The sequence below is a fragment of the Hemicordylus capensis genome, chromosome 1 (genome assembly GCF_027244095.1).
Source record: "Hemicordylus capensis ecotype Gifberg chromosome 1, rHemCap1.1.pri, whole genome shotgun sequence".
Classification (NCBI taxonomy): Eukaryota; Metazoa; Chordata; class Lepidosauria; order Squamata; family Cordylidae; genus Hemicordylus; species Hemicordylus capensis.
The window spans coordinates 338,970,347-338,992,935 of NC_069657.1; the positions used below are offsets into that span (position 1 = coordinate 338,970,347).

Here is a 22,589-nt window from a genome sequence, read left to right on the forward strand (position 1 = left end):
TTTCACTACCCTAGATAATGTAGTGTCATCTGCAAATTTGGCCACTTCACTGTTTACCCCAACTTCTAGATAATTTATGAACAAGTTAAAGAGCACTGGTCCCAGTACCAATCCCTGGGGGACCCCACTTCTTACTTCCCTCTGCTGTGAAAACTGTCCATTTATTCCTACCCTCTGTTTCCTGTCATTTATCCAGTTACCAATCCAGACATGTACCTGTCCCATTATTCCATGCCTGCTATGTTTACTCAAGAGCCTTTGGTGGGGAACTTTGACAAAAGCTTTTTGGAAGTCCGAGTATACTATGTCAACCGGATCACCTTTACTGATCAGCTGTTGACACGCAAGGAACTCCAAAAGGTTAGTGAGGCAAGGCTACAGCTGTACCAAAATTGTACAGTTTCTACAACACTACAACTGCACCAAATTCAGTTCACACGCAGAATGCTGGGTGATCTCATAAGCTTACACTCCTTAAGGAAAGTAGGCTAAAAACAACTGCTTGGTAAAAACAACTTACTTGGAAGAAAAGTCCAACCAATTTCAGTCGGTCCCTCTCATTTTCAATACTTGCTTTCAAATGAGAAAGCATTTGAAATGTTTTCAAATCAGAAAACTTCTAAAAGAGATTAGCTTTTGTTGCCTTTGTAGACTTCTTGTTGTTATAGCTCCTAAAATAAGTATGGTACTATTCATACATCCAATTGTTTGTCCCAACTCTTATTGCAGGTTGTTGAGTAGGTATGTGCACAAAACCGGTTCGCCTGGTTCGGTTCGAATTCGAACCGGGTTCGAACCAGGAGGGAGTGGTTCGGTTTTGTTCGAACCACCCCCTGGTTTGGTTCAAGTTCGAACCGGTTAGAACTGGTTCAGACACCCAAAAATTGGTAGGATGGTAGCTGGCACCCAGGAGTACCTGTCACCCAAACCCCAAAGCAATCGGACACTCGTACGATTTTTTATGAATTTTTGAAAATTATTTTTATTTTTTTCTCATAGGATATAATGGGACTCCAACCAGCCCATTATTCCTTATTGTGGAGCACCCATGGGTGCTAACAACCATGCAAACCCCGAAGCAATAGGACAGGCCTACGATTTTTTATGAATATTTGAAATATTTTTAATTATTTTTCTCATAGAGTATAATGGGACCCAAACTAGTCCATATCCCCTATTGTGGAGCACTTAGGGGCACAAAAGCAGGGTGGGTGGTAGACAGACAGGGGTGCCTACCACCCACAAAACCCCAAGGCAATTGGACACTCCTCTGATTATTGGTGAATTGTTAAAGTATTTTTGAATCCCTCATAGAGAATAATTAGGATTGCAGCAAATGTATAGCTTCACGTTGGGGGGAAAGGGGTGTCGTAGAGTGGAGTGTGGTGGGTGGTAGTTCCTAGGGTGGGCAAGGAAGCTATCAGAATTATTTGAAAGGAATTGGGCAAAGGGATGATTTTTAAGTGATTTTTGAAGTTTACACGTCTTTAAGGTTTTTCTCCATAAAGAAGCATGGAGGTGTCAGCAAGTGTATAGCTTCACGTCGGGGGCAAAGGGATGGCCTAGAGCAGTGTGGGGTTGGGGTAGTGCCAGGTAGGGGCAACAAAGCTACCTGAATTTTTTCAAAGGATTTGGGCAGAGGGCTGATTTTTGGTGAATTGTTGAAGTTTACACCTTTAAGGTTTTTCCTCATAAGGTATAATGGAGCTTTCAGCAGCCCCATAAGTGCACTTGGGGGGTGCTCGGGTGGCCCAGAGCGAGTGGTAGTGTAGTGCACATAGGGTGCCAACCACCCCCATGGGTTTCTAACCCATGGGGTACAGGGTTCTGTTGTTTCTGAGGTATTCTGAGTGTGGATTCTATGATAGCAAATGAGATTGTCAATGAGACACCATGAATCCACTCTAATATGCTATTGGACAGGGGCTGCCCTACCAATAGCTGCGACTGCTTGCCTCACATCTTCCTCATTCTATTAGAAGTGTAAGCACCAATGAGACAGTGTGTAAATGCCAATTTCCCCAAAATTTTAGCTGAGGGTGTTGAATGAATAGTAGTTTTTGATCAGTGGAAAAAGTTTTTTAAAGGGATGCTTAGGCTGCAAGGATGTATGGGCAGGTGTTTGGGGAAAGGATTTTGGAAGTCTAGTGGTGGTAAGTGGGAAATGGAGTTGTGAGCTCTAGCTTTTGGGAGGTGGGGAGAGCAGGTGGGTGGGGCCAGTAGTGGCGCTAAAAAAAGGAATTTGGCAAGCAAGATGTAGCAAGGTAGCACTTATTAGCTGGAAGGTGGTTGGCATTTAGCTAACTTCTGATTCTCTCTGTCAACATAGATAATATGTTTGGTGCAGCTGGATTTGGATTTTGGCTTTTCAACTTATTTGTATTTGATACCCCTGAAATTTGAGAATCATTATTTACCTGCACTTGTAGATCCAATTCCTGCTGTCAGTACAGATCGTGGAGTAATCTTTACTGCATATTTTAGAAACTGAGATTTTCCTGTTCCAGGGTCTCCAACCAATAAAAGATGTGATTCACCTTGCATGGGAACAAACATGTTTGTTAAAGAGGACCAATAGTTTTATATGAAACTGCAGAAATCTGAAACAGGACCCATCTATATGGGTACTCTTGCTAACTGAGCAAAGAAGCACATTTTAAAGTGGTGGCTCTCTCTCATTTTAGCGGGACAAAAGCAGCTGTCCCTATTCAGCCCAGCACAATGTCCCCTCCTTGTGTTTCTTTTTGAACTGCGAGCCCTTTGGGTAAGGGAACCACTTTCTCATTATTTCTGCTATGTTTGAGAGCTTCTTTTGTTTAAAAGTGGTATATTAAATAATAAAAATAAGATAGATTCTATCATCTATATATATATTTCTCCTGGGTGTGCCCAGGAAAAATGCATCCCGGCAGTCCAGCTGATTGGCTGGGCTGCGGGGGTGCCTGATTGGTCCTGGCGCACACCCAGGAGAATTATGCGAGGCGGCGGCAGCCATGGCCGGGGAGCCAGGCGGGCCCGGCCACGGAGGCGAGTCAGCGGGCCCGGCCGCGGAGGCAAGGCGGGGCGGGCCGCGGAGGCGAGGCGGGCCCGGTGGCGGCACTCTGGGGCTGGCGGTGGCGGCCCGGTGATGGTGGTGCGGCAGCGGCGGGGGTGGCCCGGCCCATCAGCACTGGTGGTGGTGGCGGCTGGCCCGGCCGCGGCAGGACTCAGCCAGAGACTGGGGCAGGTGTGGTGGGGGGAGAGGTAGCTGGCCCCAAAGAGCACACAGATGCTCTGTGTGGGGGTCGGCTAGTTTAAATTAAAGCCCTTTTCATGTGTCATTGAGTACATGTATACTCAAAGCACAGTGGGGCAGAAAGACCGCATCCATCTGTCCTGGCCATTCCAACCCCTCTGCCTCCTGAACTGGGCCTGCTTACATGCATGATATGCAAAATGTTGGAGGAACTTGTATATGTGGAGTCCAATATGTGCAGGCCCAATAACCGGAAATATGTAAACTTACATTTTGCCGGATAACGATTGTGAGTTATCAGCTATACTGAGAAGGCCTTGACTTGTTGCTCTAAGGATTATAATTTTTGTTCTGATTTCAAGTATGCATCTTTTAAACTTATCTATAACATACTACATAATCATCTCACTTATCAAGAACAGTCCCCTGCAGAACAGAATCGATATCCTATATTTTATAAAATTCCACTGTAAAGGCTGGCAGTGTAAATTAAATCCAGAATTTGGAATTATATTAAAACCAGAAAATGAAATTACACTGTAAAATATTTTAAAATTGTGCTGTTCTCCCTCCAAACACTGGCTGAACATTTATTTTATATGCTATTTGAGGCGAAAACAATATATTAGTGATGTTTAATTTAAGTTTTTTAAAATTGTATTTTTATGTACAATTTTTAGTGCTAAATTTTTAAAGACCAAATCACCTAAATATCAAAACATTATGAAGAATTCAAAACTTCCTATTACTTTTAAATATTTTTTCCTCCATGCACAACAGTCCCACTGTCCACACCAAACTTTTGACTCAGTGGAATCCACGCCCGTTTCCTTCCACTGCTTCAGAGCCATTTTGTCCTTTCGCTGTGCTGCCCCCTCTTCCTTTCCTTTATATCTTGAATAGTAGAAGCACGTTACCAAGACAGCACCAAAAATGAAAAGTTTGCTTTCTAGATTTTTTCAGAACACAGCTTGTAATTTTACCACATGAAGGCTGTTCACAAAGAGAGTACCAAGAGAGAAATGTCATCTGTAAAGCTACCCCACTGGAGTTTGGGCAGTTCTACTCATTCACCCCTGCTCCAGTGCAGTTTCCAGTAGTCACTGCCACCACTCACTGCTTCCAGAGAGTACTCAAGTTTGGGTCCGAACCAAATTTTGGAGAATCTCCTATCTCTACAGAGCAGGAGCTGGGCTTAGTATATCCCTTCAGTTAAGTTTCCCTTTAAGTTGCTCAGGCCTGCTCAATTTAGGCCCCCCAGCTGTTTTTAGACTACTATAATCCCCAGATACAATGGCCAATAGCCAGGATTATGGGAGTTGTAGGCTGTGAAAGAATGAGGCTAGACCTCCTGTTGTTTTTTTAAAAAATAAGCCCACTTAAATGAATTGTAAACCCGCATTGATGTTTGTGCTTACAAACCCCCTTTCCCTTGTAAAAGTGTCTTGTATTATAGTTGTTCTCTGTATAGGGCAAAAGTTTGGTTGTGTTTTTCTTGTTTCACTTTTGGTTTTGGAAATCTATCAGTTGGGATTTGGAGGGAAAAATCTATTATATTAATTCTCGTAGACGTGCCTGTGGGGATGCATCCTGGCAACCCAGCTGATTGGCTGAGGCACAGGCCAATAGCAGCGGCAGGCCTGCCTGCTGGGACTGGCTGGCACTGGGAGGAGAGTGGTGGCCGCGGAGGCAAGTGGAGGGCCACAGAGCTGGTACTTGGCCCGGCAGTGGGCCTGTGGGCCCAGCTGCGGAGGCCAGGCGGTGGCAGCGGACCTGGCCGTGGAGGCGCGGTGGCAGCGGGCCCAGCCTACTGGGACTGGCTGGCACTGGGAGACAAGCGGCGGCCGCGGAGGCAAGTGGCAGGCCACGGAGCTGGTACCTAGCCTAGCGGCGGGCCTGTGGACCCGGCTGCGGAGGGCCTGGCCGTGGAGGCATGGCTGCCACGGGCCTGACCTAGCCGCGGAGGCCAGGCAGTGGCGGCAGGCCCGGCCGCAGAGGCGCCCATGGGAGGCCGGGGCGGAAGGGACCAGGCGGCAGAACTTCCCTGTTCGTCTCCCGGGAGGAGGAACGGCAGCAGTGGAGAGGCCCTTTTTGGCCACCCACTACCAGGTAAGGAGAGCCTGGCCTTTGGCAGCAGAGGTAAAGTACTCAATGCAGGGAGGGGAGGTCAAGAGAGAGTGGGGCATGGGGGAGGACAAGAGAGAGGGGGAGGTCAAGAGGGGGGCAGGGCAAAGGGGAGGGCAAGAGAGAGTGAGGCACAGGGGAGGGGGAAGACAAGAGAGAATGAGAGGTCAAGAGAGTGGGGCAGGAGGGGGGGCAAGAGAGAGCGGGGCGGGAGGGAGAGGGAGGGGGCAAGAGAGTGGGGCGGGAGGGAGGGAGAGGGGGCAAGAGAGAGTGGGGCGGGAGGGAGAGGGGGCAAGAGAGAGTGGGGGCAAGAGAGAGTGGGGAGAGAGGGAAAGAGAGTGGGGTGGGAGGGAGGGGAAGAGGGGCAAGAGAGTGGGGCAGAAGGGAGGTAGGGGGAGGAAGAGTGAGGCAGGAGGGAGGGGAAACAGCCAGCCCCAAAGAGCGCACAGATGCTCTGTGTGGGTCAGCTAGTGATTTTAAATTATGAAGGGAGTGTTTTGTTGAGTTCGATGTGATCAAAGAAGTGTATATCTTGGAGAAGTTTGAGAGGGATTGAGTGCAGTGGAATTGGAGAAGTTCAGTCTGGAGCTGTCTGCTAAAAACAGCTGAAGTCCAGTTGAGTCAGGCTGAGAGACTCAGCCTTACCAAAAGCCCACTTGGTGGCAGAGGTTAAGGAGTCAGGAGGACTAGAGGGCTGTTCCCCACACTTGATAGTCTGGTGGGATAGCTGGGTCCTCCATATAGACCAACATCTGCAGGGGGGCCAAAGTTGAACAGCCCTGAAGTAGCTCAACCAAGCGGTCTGCAACGCCAGAGTCTCTGAGCAACGCACACAAGAGGCGAGATTGTTCTCTCTAAAAGATTACTTTATTAATCTACAGGAACCAAGGTAGGGAAGGGGAGCAGGTAGGAATTAGGAAAATAAAGCAAAAGTGACTTCTAGCTTCTAACATATTCCAAAGTCTAAAGCAAAGCACTTGTATATCTTGGTGAAGAATGGTCCAACAAGTAGATGGGAAATGGCTGACATTTAACAAAGGCAACACACAACTTTTAAAGAGTTTCTTAGGCAAAGCACCTGGAAGGGTAGAGAGCCCCTTCCACCAATCAGAGGTAGGCCACAAGGGCTCAAGTTGACAGCTCCTCAGCCAATGGACGGATCAGTGGGTAGAGGCAATTGTGGGCCTGGCACCTGTCTGTAGTTAAAAGGGTTTTCAATTACATCCTCACTGGGTAGGTGGGGTGCAAAATGTCAATTTCTCCTGTTCTAGACAGGATTAGGGAATTGGTGAATGGCAGGTCCGGTGGATAATGTGGATGAGCATCAAAATGAGCTTCAAAATGATGGAGGTTAATTCCCACCATGCATGTAGTTCCTTTATATCATCTCCTACAGAGAAGTGCAAACCGGGTCAATATAGAACCGGTTCGCACTCGAACAGAACTGGTTTGGATGCTTGACCTCGAAGCAGACCCAGTTTGCTCCGAGGTTGAACCGAACATCTTGGGCCAGTTTTGGCCTCGTTCAAGGGTGGCGGGGAGACATTAAAATAGTCTAAAATAAGGAATGACTTACTGCCGCCAGCTGCAGTGGCCCGGGAGGGTGCTATGGTGGCTGTGTGTGCCTCCACACACACCCCCGAGTCTCCTGGGGCCGGTTTGTCCCATTTTGGGGCCATTTCGGCCCTCTAGGTGTGCACAGCAGCCATTTTTTGGGCTGCCACGCATGTGCATGGGCCATTTGCATGACCATGCCCCCCCAAATGGCCACCGTGAGCACGCAGAGGGCCGAATTCAGGAAACATGGAGGGAGGCCAGCGGGGGAACTGCCCAACGACACCCCCCCAGCTGCCGCAGCATCCCTTGTGGTCGCCACGCCTGCTGTTGGCAGTAAGTCATTCCTTATTTTAGACTATTTTAATGCCCTCCACCACCTCCGAACCAGGCCTGAATCCACTCGAATTTGAGTCAAACCAGGCTCCCCTGTTTGAGGGGGCAAAACTGAACATGCCTGGTCTGGTTCAAATCCAGTTTGGATTTGAATTGAACTGGGGAAATCAGTTTTGTGCATATTCCTAATCTCCTATCAACTCTTTGACTTTGCATACGGTGCTGTGATTCAAGGCAATTTTTTACAAGGGTTGTAAGAAAGAGGAGTGATATATTACAGTGTGTGCACACAAGAGAAAAGAGGTTTTATATACCAACCTCTAATGCGAGTGCCTGCAGCATCTGTCCTCTGCACACCTCCTGCGAGCACCATGGCTACAGCCAGCTTCACAAGATATAACCCGAAAATCTGAGGGCACAAGCTTGCTAAAATTTCATTCCTCCCTAGAAGAGAGGGGAAAGACTAATTAGTACACTTGATAAACATGCTAGATCTGAAGTACCATTTACTTCCCAAGCAAGGATCTTATTAACCACCTGCTCTCCTTTATTTAAGTTAAGAGTTTGCTACAGTTGGTTTTAGAAAAGGTGGGGGTGGGGAAGCAACCCTCAGAGACATATTTTCAGGAATCATGGGCAGCTGCAGAGGGAAGTAGGGTGGGGTTTGCCAAAAACTGCCCTTCCATTCCATGCAACGGGAAGCCACTCTCCGCTCACAGCTCTTAGTCTGGATGTTGGCTATTATTTGTGCACTTCCCATGCACAACTCTTGTCTGAATGACAGTCACTGTCTGTTTCACTTGCAGAACCACATTCTGCCCAGTATTCAAAATTAGGAAAGGACACACTATTTGAGGGAAAGCATGCCATTTTTTCAAGTATATGTTTTAGTGCTTTGAGTGCTCAGAAATTATTATATTTCCAAAACCAACTACTACTATGAGGATGACTTGCAGACAGTACAAGAATCAAATATACACATACTCCGAAATCAACAGATATTGCAGAAAATCCCTAAGAGAATGAACATTCATGAGGTTGCATAAAGATTTGCCTTATCTGGGCAGGATCTGAAAATATCGATATGATCCAAATGATATAAAAACTGAACCACCACAAAAATGAGGCACTTCAGTAATTAAAGACCAGTCAATAAATCTCAACGGGGGAAAAGTACAAAATGGATCTGTTCACATGCACTTCTTTTGCCAGCAGCTGTGTGTAGAAATCTTTTTTTTTTTTTGGCAAACCTGCTAAGGGATCACTTCTGTATTTTCCCCAAAACTCTTCAAATTCCTTGCGGACCTCCTCATCAATTATAACTCCTGTCATCTGCTCGTTGTTGACTTGAATGTAATTGGCCTTCAAGACAATCTCTACATTACAGCGTGCATCTGGGTGAAAAGATTTCCACCTCTGCATTACTACTCCATAAACTGTGATGTCATCACCTGAGGATAAAAACAAGACTGGTCACAATAATATTTCATGTATGATGAAGTTTGAATATAGTGAATTCCTGTATGCCATTAGGCCATTGTCTATCTAGCCAAGAGTGTGTGTTCTGACTGTCTGAGGCTCTCCAAGATCTCAGGAAGTAATCTCTGGTTACCTGAGATTCTTTAACTGGAATGCCAGGTAACAAAACTCCCTGGCATTTGCTGTTGGTGATCTCAAGTAACCAGATGGGAAAGACCTTCCAGATACAAAGCATGTGCACTGAGCTCTGACTTCTCTGCTGGTCAATGTCCATAGACAACTGTTTAATGGCCAAATGTTTTAGACATTCTCAGATAAAAGACAATGATAAGATCAATAAGATTTACAAAATAAAATGTTCCACAACCTTTTCTTTAGGAAAATATTATTTAATGTTATGAAATATTTACACTAATAATTTCTTAAAGGCAATATAGCTCAAGTCAATAGAAACAAAAACAAAAAAGAGAGAGAGGCAATTCTTGCTAAAAAGACAGTTTAAATCTGTGCAAAATTAGTAACCAATTATAGGAATGAATAATAAAGATAGTGGCTGACATCCTGACTAACAACGTGCACACAGTATGAGACTCTGCAGGACATGAGACGCGCCCATGTGCAACTCCCCCAGTCTTTACGCTGTTTTGGAAGTTGGCAAAACTTCCCAGCTTTGCCCGCACTCAGAAGCGATATGTAAGAGAGGAAGCACGTCGCAGTGATGTGTTCCATCTCTTACAGATTGCTTCTGAAGCATTGGCAGATCTGGGAAGTTCTGCCCACTTCTAAAACAGTGCGTGCGGAGAAGCACTTGGCGGAGGGGAAGAGTTGCCAGGCCCTGTTGTGGCCTGGCAGAGCCTCCTTCTGTGCACACTTTGTTAGCCAAGATGTCAACCAGAATGTGGCAAGCACTGCTATTTTTAAATACTGGCCAATGTCCTAATGGAGCACCTGCGGGAGGATGTTGCATTAAAGCAAAGTTGAGGTACTAGTTACTTGTGTTAAGTCTGGAGCCTGCATTCCAGACTAGTGTTGTGCTACCACAAGCATGCTTGCAACCCGCAGCATGCCTCATTTGTTTTAAAGGGAACTTTAGTGCAACAGCACAATTCTGCAAATCCATATTTTATAGTGCAACCATGTGATCTTCTTGTGCTAGCACAATTTTGCTGTTTATGCAAATACTTCATTCATTAGGATGTCAGCCATTATGATTTTTCCCCAATCTATTTGGAAGAGCATCAAATTCCCTTTAGGGCTGAAAAAAAACATTGGTCCAAATCCAGACACACACATGTAAATCTCCACCTCTTGGGAGTTTTCTGATACAAGATGTCTGGGACATGTGTCAGCTACAGGAGAAGCTGAAGAGATCAGGAAACCAGAGGTTTCCACATTTGTTGGTGTAACACAGGCAGAAACCTCAGAGTAAAGCTATAAATGTTGTTGCAGAATAAACCTATTCATGGTGTTGCAAAGGGAATTTTTAAAAAATGTATATATACAATATATTTTAAAAGATCTATCTATCATCTTATATAGGAATACAGAGAATGTGGCCACAGGACCAGAGAGCAAAGTTCCATTGGTCCTAAAACATGGACCTAAATCATGAGGAAATGTTCGGCATATGCTGGGGTGTCCTGTGGTGTCCACAGAATAGGCTCTTGGGGCTTGCAATCTCTAAATGGCAGAAGTTAAAGGACTTGATGTTTTGACATCGGTTGATGATATTTTGATGTTGTATGACCACAATGATTTTAACATCAAGAAAACAACATGACACATGGATTCATTTTATGAAACAAGCTCTCAAAGCACCAACCTCACTAAAACACGAGTCCTCCTCCAAATAAGCACAGTTCTAAAAAAGAAGGCATGTTTGAAAGGAAATCTGACAAAGAGCTCACCAGATTTGCAACTGTCAACTAAGTCGTCTTCAAGGACAACCATCATAGAACGAGGAATACTTCCAACAGACAGTCTCTGAACCTAGATGACAAGCAATATATTTATATTACTGAAAGATAAACATCGCTCAAAAGTCTAGTTTGCAGACTATGGGTGGATTCATACGTAATGCAGAACCTGAGGTTACCCCAGCCTAGTGTACTTTCTATTTCTTTTCAACTGTGTGTGGAATGAGTTTTGATCTGGGCAACAGTATCAAGACAGTGCGCGCGCACATGCATTCAGAGTGGGACCTTTTTTATTAAACCTGAGCGGGATCTAAAATTAATTGAGTAGTTTTAATGAACTAAAATTAACATCAAAAAAATGTGTGAGCGCACGCACACTTTAGAAGGAACACTGCCCCAGTCTGAGATAGAGAGGGAACCTGAGGTTGGCACTGCAGACAATCACATATCTCAGTTTGCTGGAAGGAGCTGAGTTGAGTCAGAGCCACACCCCTTAGCTGGGCCTCCCAGCAAGGTCCTGGATGTTATCACAGTCTGCCTTGTGCTTCCTCGCAGTCATTGGTCCTAGTTGCAAAGAGGACGAGGCTCACTTGGAACAAACCATTGGTTCATGTGGAGTGTCGGTTAAGACATGCTTAAGGTAGCAAGCATGAATTGTCCCCTTTGCCAAGCAAGGTTCACCCCAGTTTGTATTTGAATGGGAGACTACATGTGAGCGCTGTAAGATATTCCCTTTAAGGGATGGGGCCACTCTGGGAAGAGTACCTACATGCTTGCATGCAGAAGGTTCCAAGTTCCCTCCCAAGTTCCAAGTGAGCCTCGTTCCCTTTGCCACTGGGACCAATGACTGTGAGGTAGCAAACATCCAGGACCTTGCTGGGACCTTGCTTGGCATCTCCAAGTTAGGGCTGAGAGAGACTCCTGCCTGGAACCTTGAAGAAGCCGCTGCCAGTCTGTGTAGACAATACTGAGCTAGAGGGACCAATGGTCTGACTATAAGGCAGCTTCCTATGTTCCTATGACATAACGATTGCTTGATTAATTGATTTGTATACCGCCCTTCCAAAAATGCTCAGGGTGGTTTACAATTAAAACAAACCCCTAAAACAGTATAAAGCTAAAACAAAAATTAAAAACACTATAACAGCAATTAACAATTTAAAAATGTTTTAAAACAACAATTAAACAATCGCAGTAATTAAAACCCCGAACTCGGGTTAAATATTAAAACCGATTTTAAAACCCTGGAAAGCCAGGCCAAACAAATAAGTTTTAAGGGCTCTCCTGAAGGCTAATAGAGAATTCAAATTATGGATTTCCGCAGGGAGTGCAATCCACAGCCCCGGAGCAGCCATAGAGAAGGCCCGCCTCTGAGCACCCACCAGATGAGCTGGTGGTAACTGGAGATGAACCTCTTCAGATGACCTTAATGCGCGGTGGGGATCACGCAGAAGAAGGCGCTCTCTAAGGTAACTCGGGCCTAAGCCGTTCAGGGCTTTAAAGGTAATAACCAGCACTTTGTATTTTGTCTGGCAGCCAGTGCAATAGTTTCAAAAAAGGTGTAATATGGTCTCTCCGGGTTACCCCAGAGACCAATCTGGCTGCCGCATTCTGAACTAATTGAAGTTTCCAAACTATGTACAAAGGCAGCCCCACGAAGAGTGCATTGCAATAGTCAAGCCGGGAGGTTACTGATACACTACTGTTCTAAGGTCATTATCTTCAAGGAATGGGCGCAGCTGTCGAATCAGCCAAAGCTGACAAAAAGCACTCCTGGCCATGGCCTCCACCTGAGAAACCAGGGTGAGGCCTGGGTTCAGGAGTACTCCCAAGCTGCTCAGCTGCTCCTTGTAGTAACCCCATCCAGTACAGGAAGTGTAACCCCATCCAGCACAGGAAGATCTAAATTACCCCTCAGATTCTGAGCCCCCACAATGAGCATCTCCATCTTGCTTGGATTCAGCTTCAATTTGTTATCCCTCATCCAGCCCATTACTGCCTGTAGGCAGGCATTTAGAGAATGAGTGCCATTTCCTGAAGATGAAAAGGAGAGTAGATTTGGGTGTCATCAGCATACTGATAACACCCAACATCAAATCTCCTGATGACCTCACCCAGCGGTTTCATGTAGATATTAAAAAGCATTGGTGACATAATGGAGCCCTGAGGGACTCCATATAACAGCTCCCGTTTTAAAGAGGAACTGTCACCAAGCTCCACCATCTGGGATCTACCTGAGAGATAGGAGCAGAACCACTGCAAGGCAGTGCCCCCTATTCCCAACTCCCCCAGGCGACCCAGAAGGATACCATGGTCGATGGTATCGAATGCCGCCAAGAGACCCAAAAGAACCAACAGAGTTACACTCCCTCTGTCAATTCCCCAGTAAAGGTTATCCATCAGGCCAATAAAGGCAGACTCAACCCCATATCCTGTTCTAAAGCCAGTTTGAAATGGGTCTAGATAATCAGTTTCCTCCAAAACCACCTGGAGCTGGTTAGCCACCACCCTCTCGATTACCTTACCCAACCAGGGGAGATTGGAGATTGGCCTATAACTATAACTTGCACCTGAGGTGGAACCATATCTACTTTGTTAAGCCAACTTTAAATTGTGGTTCCAGAAGACAGTTGCTGTTCCTTGACTTGAGCCAGAGGTTCCCACCTTGGTGTGGATTCAGACAATTATGGACTAGGTTCCACGTTATGTGAACCTGCTCAAGTCTTTAAACCAGCCTTGTAAATAAAGCTACAGCCTGCCTGCTCGTACACACCTTCACAAGTCATTTGTGACCACTTTTTGAAAAGCTTCCCTGCCTGGTCAGCTGGAAAGGATCTTTACTTGTCAAAAGTGATTAGGTGAGTACTTATGTCTCCTTTAAGACAATCTACATTTCAACCAGATCCTGAATGTATATTACAATAGTGCTTTCCCAAGCTTGACCATATGCAAGTTTTATCAAAAGCAAATCCCAAGTAACACATCCAAGAAAGTGTCTTCCACTGGGTTTATTCCCAAGTATGTATTCATTTATTTATTAAAAGATTTAATATACTGCCCAATCCACAGACTCAGGGCAGTGTACAAAACAAGAACAGCATCTGAGATTTTAAAAAACACAAAGATTTAAAGGGCAAACGCCTGGCGGAAAAGAAATGTCTTCAATACAGTTTTAAAGACTTAAATGGAGGAGGCAGACTGAATTGTTGGGGTGGGGGTGGGGGGAGAAAGAGAATTCCAAAGTGAAGGGGCAGCAACAGAGAAAGCCCTTCCATGGGCCCTAGTACTATGGAGCTCTTTGAGACCAGGGACCAAAGAAGGGCAACTTGAGAAGACCTCACAGGATGGGGCAGGACTGGCTGGGAGAGACGGTCCTGAAGGTAAACAGGCTCTAAGCCCTGAAGTATGTATAGGACTACAGACTCAATCAGCCACATACAGTATGGAGACTCCTCATTATGTCAAATCAATAAGTACAGCACGAAATAAGATGGTGATGGGACACCGGGTGAGTGGCTACATTCCTCTGAATAGAAAAAAAATCAGGAGGAAACTTAATTGTCACCCAATGGATACCATATTCATGGATTTTATGCATCATAGTATTAGCCTTAGAATTACATAAGAACAGCCCTGCTGGGTCAGGCTCAAAGCCTATCTAGCATCCTGTTTCATACAGGGGCCAGGCAGATGCCTCGGAGAAGCCCACAAGAAAGAGGGCATCTGGTATTTAGAGGGATCTTGACTCTGAGGCTGGAGGTGGCCTATAGCCAACAGACTAGTAGCCATTGATAGACCTGTCCTCAATGAATTTCTCCAAGCCCCTTTTAAAGCCATCCAAGCTAGTGACCATCCACACAACTCAGGGCAGAGAATTCCATAGATTAATTATGCATATTGTGAAAGAGTATTTCCTGTTGTGGTTCTAAATTTCCTGGCCATCAGTTTCATGGGATGACCTCTGGTTTTAATGTTGTAAAGAGAGGAAGAAAACTTTTTCTCTGTCCACTCTCTACTCCATCCATAATTTTATACATCTCTCTCATGTCTCCCCATAGTCGCCTCTTTTTCCAAGTCCCAGATACTGTAGCCTTGCCTCGTAAGGAAGGTGTTCCAGGCCCCTGACCATCTTGGTTGCCCTCTTACGCAACCTTTCCAGTTGTACAATGCCCTCCTTAAGATAAGGTGACCAGAACTGTTCACAGTACAGGATAACCTTGTTATCCACAGGGGTTCCATTTCTATGGAAATGGGGGCGGTTAGCAAAACCACGGATAACGAGGCATTAAAGTCTATGTAAATTGGGTGGTTAGGTTCCCAGACTTTTATAAAAATCACCAAAAATTGCCCCCAAATGAGAAAACTGGCCAAATAAAGGGCCCTACTATGCTCCATTTGGTCCTCAGGAATCCAAAGATGCCCCCGAAAGAGTTGAAAGGCAAGACTTGCCCTTGGAGAAGCCATGCTGGTTCTCCTTCAACAAGGCCTGTTTTTTTTTAATATGATTAACAATTTTGTTCTTTAATATGCTTTCCATCAATTTACCCAGCACAGAAGTTATGCTAACCAGCCTGTAGTTTCCCAGATCCCCCCTGGTTCCCTTTTTGAAAATTGGAGTTACACTGGAGTTACTACTTTCCAGTCCTCTTGTACAGAGCTAGTTGTAGGGTCAAAAGTTACATATTTTTGCTAGGAGATCAGCAATTTCACATTTGAGTTCCTTCAGAACTCTTGGGTGAATGCCATCTGGCCCTAGTGATTTGTTAACTTTTAGTTTTTCAAGACTGTTTAGAACATCCTCTCTCATCACCTCAAATTGGCCCAGTTCTTCAACCTCCAAGCCTGAGAAGCTCAGTTCCAGAGTGGGCATAAGGAACAGAGGGAGGTCAGTATCCTCTGCAGTGAAGACAGATGCAATGAACTCATTCGGCTTCTCTGCAATCTCTTTATCCTACTTAATAATCCCTTTCACACCCACATCAACTAGAGATCCAACTGCCTCCCTGGCAGGTTTTCTGCTTCTGATATATTTAAAGAAGTTTTTGTTATTCTACTTGACACTTCTAGCTATGCGCTCCTCAAACTCTCTTTTTGCATCCTTTATTATTATTTATTTACACAGTCAGACAGGTGTTATTGACTGGTTTGTTTTATCCAGACACCGAGTCCTTCCCAAGGACCTGGGATGGCTGAATTTTATTATTATTATTATTATTTTATTTTATTTTATTTTTACATTTATATCCCGCTCTTCCTCCAAGGAGCCCAGAGCGGTGTACTACATAGTTGAGCTTCTCTTCACAACAACCCTGTGAAGTAGGTTAGGCTGAGAGAGAAGTGACTGGCCCAGAGTCACCCAGCTAGTTTCATGGCTGAATGGGGATTTGAACTCGGGTCTCCCCGGTCCTAGTCCAGCACTCTAACCACTGCACCATGCTGGCTCTCTCTTATTGTCTCCTTACATTTTTTTTTTTGTGCCAGAGTTTATGTTCTCATTAATTAATTAATTAATTAATTACATTTATAAACCACCCCATCCAAAGGCTCTGTTTATGTTCTCTTCATTTGGGCAGGACTTCCATTTTCTGATGGAAGCCTTCTGCTTGTTAGCCCTGCTGGCATCCTCCTGAATTTGGTGATACCTTTCCTCCTTTTTGGTATGTATTCCAACTGAGCTTCTATATAGTGGTTCTAAATGAGTTCCATGCTTTCTGGAGTGATTTGACCCTCCTGACTTGCCCTTTCAGCTTCCTTTTTACCAATCCTCTCATTTTTGAGAAGTTTCCTCTTCTGAAGCCCAATGCATCTGTGTTGGACTTCCATGGCAATGCTCCATTCACATATACACTGAGCTGGATCACACTATGGTCACTGTTCCCCAACTCTGACATCTCACACCAGGTCCTGGGCACCACTCAGGATTAAACCCAGGGTCGCATTGTCTCTGGGTGATTCTGTGACCAGCTGTCCTAAGGCACAACCATTTAGCAAGTCTAGAAATGTGGCCTCTCTGTCAATACCCACATGTGAATTTGCCCAGTCTATATGAGGGTAATTGAAGCCACCTATTATTACAGCTCTCAATCTCTCTTTGGCACCTCTCTGATTTGCTTCTCCAACTCCAATTCACTCTCAGCTTTTTGATCTGGAGGGTGAAAGCACGTCCCTATTAACACCTTTCCTTTCAGTTCTTGTATTGTCACTCATAATTATTCTGTGGAGGACTCTGGTCCTCCTAGGTTTTCTAGTTTGTTGGATTATATAATATACAATGCTATTCCACCCCCCAGTCCACCCCTCCCTATCCTTTCTGTAGAGATTGTATCTAGGAACAACAGTGTCCCACTGGTTCTCATCATTCCACCAGTATTCTGTTATCTCCACTATATCTATGTTTTCATTAGCAACCAGCTCGCTCATCTTGGTTCAGAGGCTTCTGGCTTTGGTATATAAATACTTGTACACCAAATGTCTTACTTGGTATTGGTGTGTGCTGTCTCCCTTACCGTCATTTGACCTTTCTAACCAGCTGTCATATGCTTCCATCTGCTCTACTCTTGGTTCTATTCTGTCCCCTTCTGGTTTATCTGAGAAGTTTGCACCTTAGGGAATTTTGCATGCTGAACCAGATACCACCCAGTTCCTGTCAACAATCCACATTTCATATTTTGAAACGTGTAAGTACCAAACTAGTAAAAAGTTTGGCAAAAGCTCAATTTCTCTTTTAGGAAGCTCACTGAAATGGTCATGCTGGAAAACTTTACATCAACATTCACACAGCAGGGAAAAATCCACATTGAGCTGGTAATCCACATTGAGCATGTTGGTAATTATTGCATTGCATTTCTCCTCCAGAGATAATTCAGTGTAATCATGTCACAGTATATCTGAAGCTTACTATAATTGTTATTAGATATTACACAGGTAGAAGAATGGAACAGCATTGCAAGTATAGCAGCCATCAATGCACAAAGCTTGTCTATGCATTTTGCTAACTTGTCCAAACCCTAGTGGGAGCTGCCTGTTCTGTAATTCTTAGACCAACTGTGGAATAGGTAAGCAGCAATTCATCACACCAGTTTTTTTAAAAGGCTAAATTTCCATTTCTCAGTTTATCCATGAAACAAACTAAGATTCCACTGTGCAGAACCATGAGAAGCAGGGGCGTAACTATAAAAGGGCAAGGGGAGACAGTTGTCTGGGTGCCCACTGCCTTGGGGGGCCCCCAGAGGCAAGTCACATGACTGACTCCCCCAGCCACGCATCCGCCCGGGCTTCCTTCAGTAGTATTCATCCTCCGAAATTGATGTGAGTATTAAGACCTGGAGCTACCAGAACAGCATGTCTTTCTCTAGTACCATTCAATGACTTGCATCATCCACAATTTACAAAACCTTTAAAAATAATTTAGGATGTTCTATTGTGACACATAGGAGATATATAAAAACCTATGTGTCACAACAGAACATCACACACACGCACACATTTACTATGCTTTTTGTTATCACTATTCAGCCTCATTTAAGATTTCTTTATTTCATGAGCTGAGCTTCAGTTGGGGGGGGGCATTTTAAAACCTTGTCTCTGGGCCCACTCCAACCTTGGTACGCCCCTGATGAGAAGACATACAAGCAATATCAAAAAGGGAACAGACATTTCAATGAGTTTATCTATCAGTCACCACAGTAAATTGGGGCCCAACAAATTAATAAAATGCATTTAAATATTTGTGAAACCTGCTCTTGAATCTTGATTTCTTGGTAGTCTCTGCAACAGTTGGGAGCATGGGATGTTCCAGAGAGACAAGTGAACTTAGATGAGTTGCAGCCTTCTTGACTAGGGCAGGCTGATGGCCGGCAGAAAGCATAGTACTGTTCAAAATCAGCCTTGACCACAAACACGTGCTTGCACTTGTTGCACATGTAATCCCGCTCAAACTCCAGAACCTTCACAAGGCTTGTACGAATAACAGTCCCAGTGACTGACAGGAAGTGTCCTACATCTCTGGTTTTGGGGATGTGTTCTCTCGTTAGCTCCGGGCAAACAGGTAAGCCTGGTAAATCAGCACATAGACAATATCTATCAGACAAATTACAAGAAAACATGACTTCAATTTTGTCACTGACAAATTTCACTAAAGCCGAATAGTAAATTCCACAGCAGTGCAACACAATCTTTCAATAAAGCAAGGGAACAATCTCTCACATTTGGCTGGGGGGCCCTCAGCTGCAGATTTTCTTGGGTGCAGGGGGCTGGAGGGTATTGGCAGAAATCATCTCCCCTCTCTTGCCTGAGAACTAGTGTGAATTTAGGATGGGGTTTGGATACCGTCCATATTATTTTAATAACAGCTGACTGATCATGTGAGTAACCAAAACATTACTTTTAGAAAACATGCATGACTTTTAGAATCTAGTTTCAATCTCTCAGCTCAATTAATTAGGTGGTACATTTTTCATTTATATTTGTACATGCAAATGCAGAATGTATGTTGCATGATTCTAGAATTCAGTAATCCAATGTAATTTATTTATGTATTACATAAATAGTACATTTATTTATGTATTATTTCTCTGTTATTTATGTATTATTTCTCTGTGTAAACCGCCCTGAGCCATATTTGGAAAGGTGGTATAGAAATCGGTATAGAAATTGAATAAATAATAATAATAATAATAATAATAATAATAATAATAATAATAATAATTATTATTATTATTTCAGTACTAAAGAAAACTGCTCATCAGAAACTAGCCATAATTATAAGAGAATTATGGCTAGTTTTTGACATATGCTCAATTCTACCTTATTACTTTGATCAATCTCTGCTTTTTGGGAAAGTGAGAAAGGGAAAGATATTCATGTCCAGATATCTGCAGCAGGATGGGTATTCTCTGCCTATGGTAGCCATGCTATCCACTAACTCACCAAAAACTATTTTCAGTGAAGTACATCAGAAATGCATGTTTGGGTATATTGCACCTGACTTTATGCAAACTCAAACGCAGCATGCAAAATATCTATCTAAATGCAGTTGGCTTTGAATATTGGAAACCTAAACACTTCTGTCTTGGGGATATAGTGCTTCAGACATGCATCTAGTACTCATTTTAAAGCAGAGGTATATACAAGACTTATAAGGTGCTGAGTTCTCATAGTTCCCAGTATTCTTTGGGATGCATCTCATCTTATGGGAGGAAAACATTTTATTTATTAGAATGATTGACTGACTGAATATAAAAACATACCACAACCACATCCTTAAAAAAAAAAAAAAAGCTCTGTCACTCACAACTCAAGATGACTACAATTTTTTTTAAATCCCATATAGTTTATGTAATTCAAGATGCATTCTATATTTGACAAAAATTAAAAAGTTTACCACAATTTTGCTCTCACCATCTCTTTTTCTATTAATAGACCTAAACTCTACGACCTTCTTAAAACTCAATGTATATACCTCAAGCCAGAGAGAGCTACAGCACTTCAATGAGCTACTGCACATCTTTTTGGCATGACTGTCAGACAAAGCACAAGAGAAGCAGACAATTGGGACCCAAAAGTAAAATATCGGTATTTGAAGAATTAGTCTGCCTTGTCTTGTTCGTTTTGCAGGACTGCTGCCTGACATGCACACATGCCCCTGAGCAAATCAGAGTGGGTTAGTAATTTAGGTTGCTTCATCTTTGCATAAAACACTGTGAACAACAGTACTAGATCTCATTTGTTATCTATCATTAGCTAGGTGCTACAGTACATGAGTTCCACTGGTCATGCACAGCTACAGAAAATGGCCAGCAATGAGACAGAAGAAGAACTCTTCTATCTTAAAAACAGGAAGAAATCTGGTAAGAAAGAACAAGAAGGAGCATAAAACACAGAGCACAGGAAACATAGATGGTCTAAAAGAATGGAGTCATTATAACAAGAGGAGAAGCTTAAAGTGGATATAAGGAGCCAGTGGAGAGAGAGTGAACTGGCTGAAACTGCAGGCTAGGGATGTGCAGAACCGGTTCGCAACTGAACTGGACCACTGCAAACTGGACCGGTTTGATTGAGAATAACTTGGGGCTGGTTCATTGAACCGACCGGCCCAGCCAATTGGTTCAACTGAACTGAACTCGAGGTCTGGTCAGAATTCGGTTCACATTCGGACCGAACTGCACGAACCGGCTTGTGCACACCTCTACTGCAGACTGAAAATTCAAAAATGAAAGAAAATGAAATTTAAGGTAAGAGATAGGGAGGTCAGCAAGGAAAGGAATACAGTAGGGAAATGGGATGGAGCTGAAGCTCAATGGTGGGGATCTACTTTTCATGCATGAGGCCCTAGGTTCAAGCTGACATCTCTATGTAGGAGTGGAAAAGACTGCTGTCTGAAACCCTGGATTGTTGCTGTTGGTCAGGGTAGATAGTCTAATAGTCGGATTAGTAAAAGGAGCTTCCTATGAGATAAATGTGATGAGGGGAAAATGATACATTTTCTGCCCCCCCCTTTTTTGTTGCAAAATCTAGGAACCAGTGAGATCTATTAGGAGTTACCTCAGAGGGTGGGAAAGATAGAGTCCAGAGAGTAGGGGTAGGAAATCATGTATGCTCCTCCTGGGAGAAAGGATGGAACAAAAATAAATCTATTTGCTGCTGTACCTCTTCTGCAAAGTACAAGTTTTTTCATTTTTGCTGTTCTCAGTATAATTATCTTTTAAAAAGAAATTACACTGATAGTCCAGTGATATAATCCAGAGAGTTTTCAACAATGCTATACCTAATCTGTAATCTGATAAAATATATCTTACCGGTAATTCTGGCATGAAGATTCTGCTTAATGGTGAAGTCATGAGCTTGAGAAACAGACTGAAAAATTGTTATGGCTGTCCTGCGAATTGCATTGTCAAAAATGGGGAGTACTTCATTGGGAAATGCATGAAAATATTCACCAATTTCCATGTTGGTCTCAAAAAGTGTCAGAGCATCAACAATGACTGGGTAATGAGCATCATCATCTTTTTCTCTTAAAATCTGCAAGAGATCATTTTTGTGGTGTTCCAAAATATACGACTCAAATACTTGTCCAGTTAGGTTTATTTGTTCAGTATTTAGAAGCATGGTGAACCTAACATTAGAAGAAAGAGAAAATTACATTACGTCTACAAGCCTATCCACACTAATCTGGGAGTAAATTCCATTGAATCTAGCATTACTTAATTCAGAGTAAACAACAATAGGACTGAACTGCACAACAGTTAAAGAATAATTATTAAATTATTATTTTTTATTTACTTATTATAAATATTTATTTGCTGCCATTCTTCATTTATTTATTTCATTTATTTAACAAATTTATATAACCACCCTAAACATAGTTCTCTGGGCAACGGAGAAGGCCTGAATGAATTCATGGCACCTTACAACAAAATTCATTAAATTCAAACACAAAATTCATTTAAAAAATAAAAACATGCTAAAAATACAGTTAAACATGGTTTTAACAACCACAATATGTCTTGAAAAACACACACACAAATCCTGGGCTTTTATTTCTATAATTGGTCTAGGGGACCTTCTGCTGAGAATTTGAATTGTGTTTTCTGTTTAGCACTTTTTTTTGGTATACCTATGAGATGTGAAATCTCTCCAAAATTTTATCTAGTCTTACACACTGGCAATAATATTACTGAATAGTAAGTGGCATGTATTTACCGTGTGTGTGTGTGTGTATAGATAGATAGATAGATAGAAGGATAGATATAGATATATAAAATCCATGAGTCAGTTCTTCAGCTAAATTCTCTCAAAGCAATGGAACCCATGATCACCCAATAAAATCCACAGGCAACATACTTTCATTTATGGGATTCATTGACACAGCACACAATGATGTAGGCTATTGTGCCTACTAGAGGTGGCTCTTATACAATTAAACAGAGGATACATAGGTCCATCAG

The 22,589-nt window shown here is 43.4% G+C and overlaps 1 protein-coding gene across 3 annotated transcripts in view; it reads right to left on the reverse strand.

The window, feature by feature from the left end:
- Positions 1–22,589, reverse strand: part of MCM9 (minichromosome maintenance 9 homologous recombination repair factor) — a 44,976-nt gene that overhangs the window by 18,724 nt on the left and 3,663 nt on the right. For 2 of the 3 annotated variants that reach the window (XM_053282991.1, XM_053282983.1), the window contains exons 2-7: positions 21,441–21,757; positions 18,381–18,697; positions 10,636–10,717; positions 8,500–8,700; positions 7,568–7,693; positions 2,418–2,537 (exon numbers count right to left, since the gene is read on the reverse strand). In XM_053282991.1, coding sequence (XP_053138966.1) covers positions 2,418–2,537; positions 7,568–7,693; positions 8,500–8,700; positions 10,636–10,717; positions 18,381–18,697; positions 21,441–21,750 — 1,156 coding nt within the window. In that variant the 5' untranslated portion in view covers positions 21,751–21,757. Of the gene's footprint in view, positions 1–2,417; positions 2,538–7,567; positions 7,694–8,499; positions 8,701–10,635; positions 10,718–18,380; positions 18,724–21,440; positions 21,758–22,589 lie in introns of those variants that run through there. The other variant, XM_053282999.1, reaches the window with a different exon arrangement.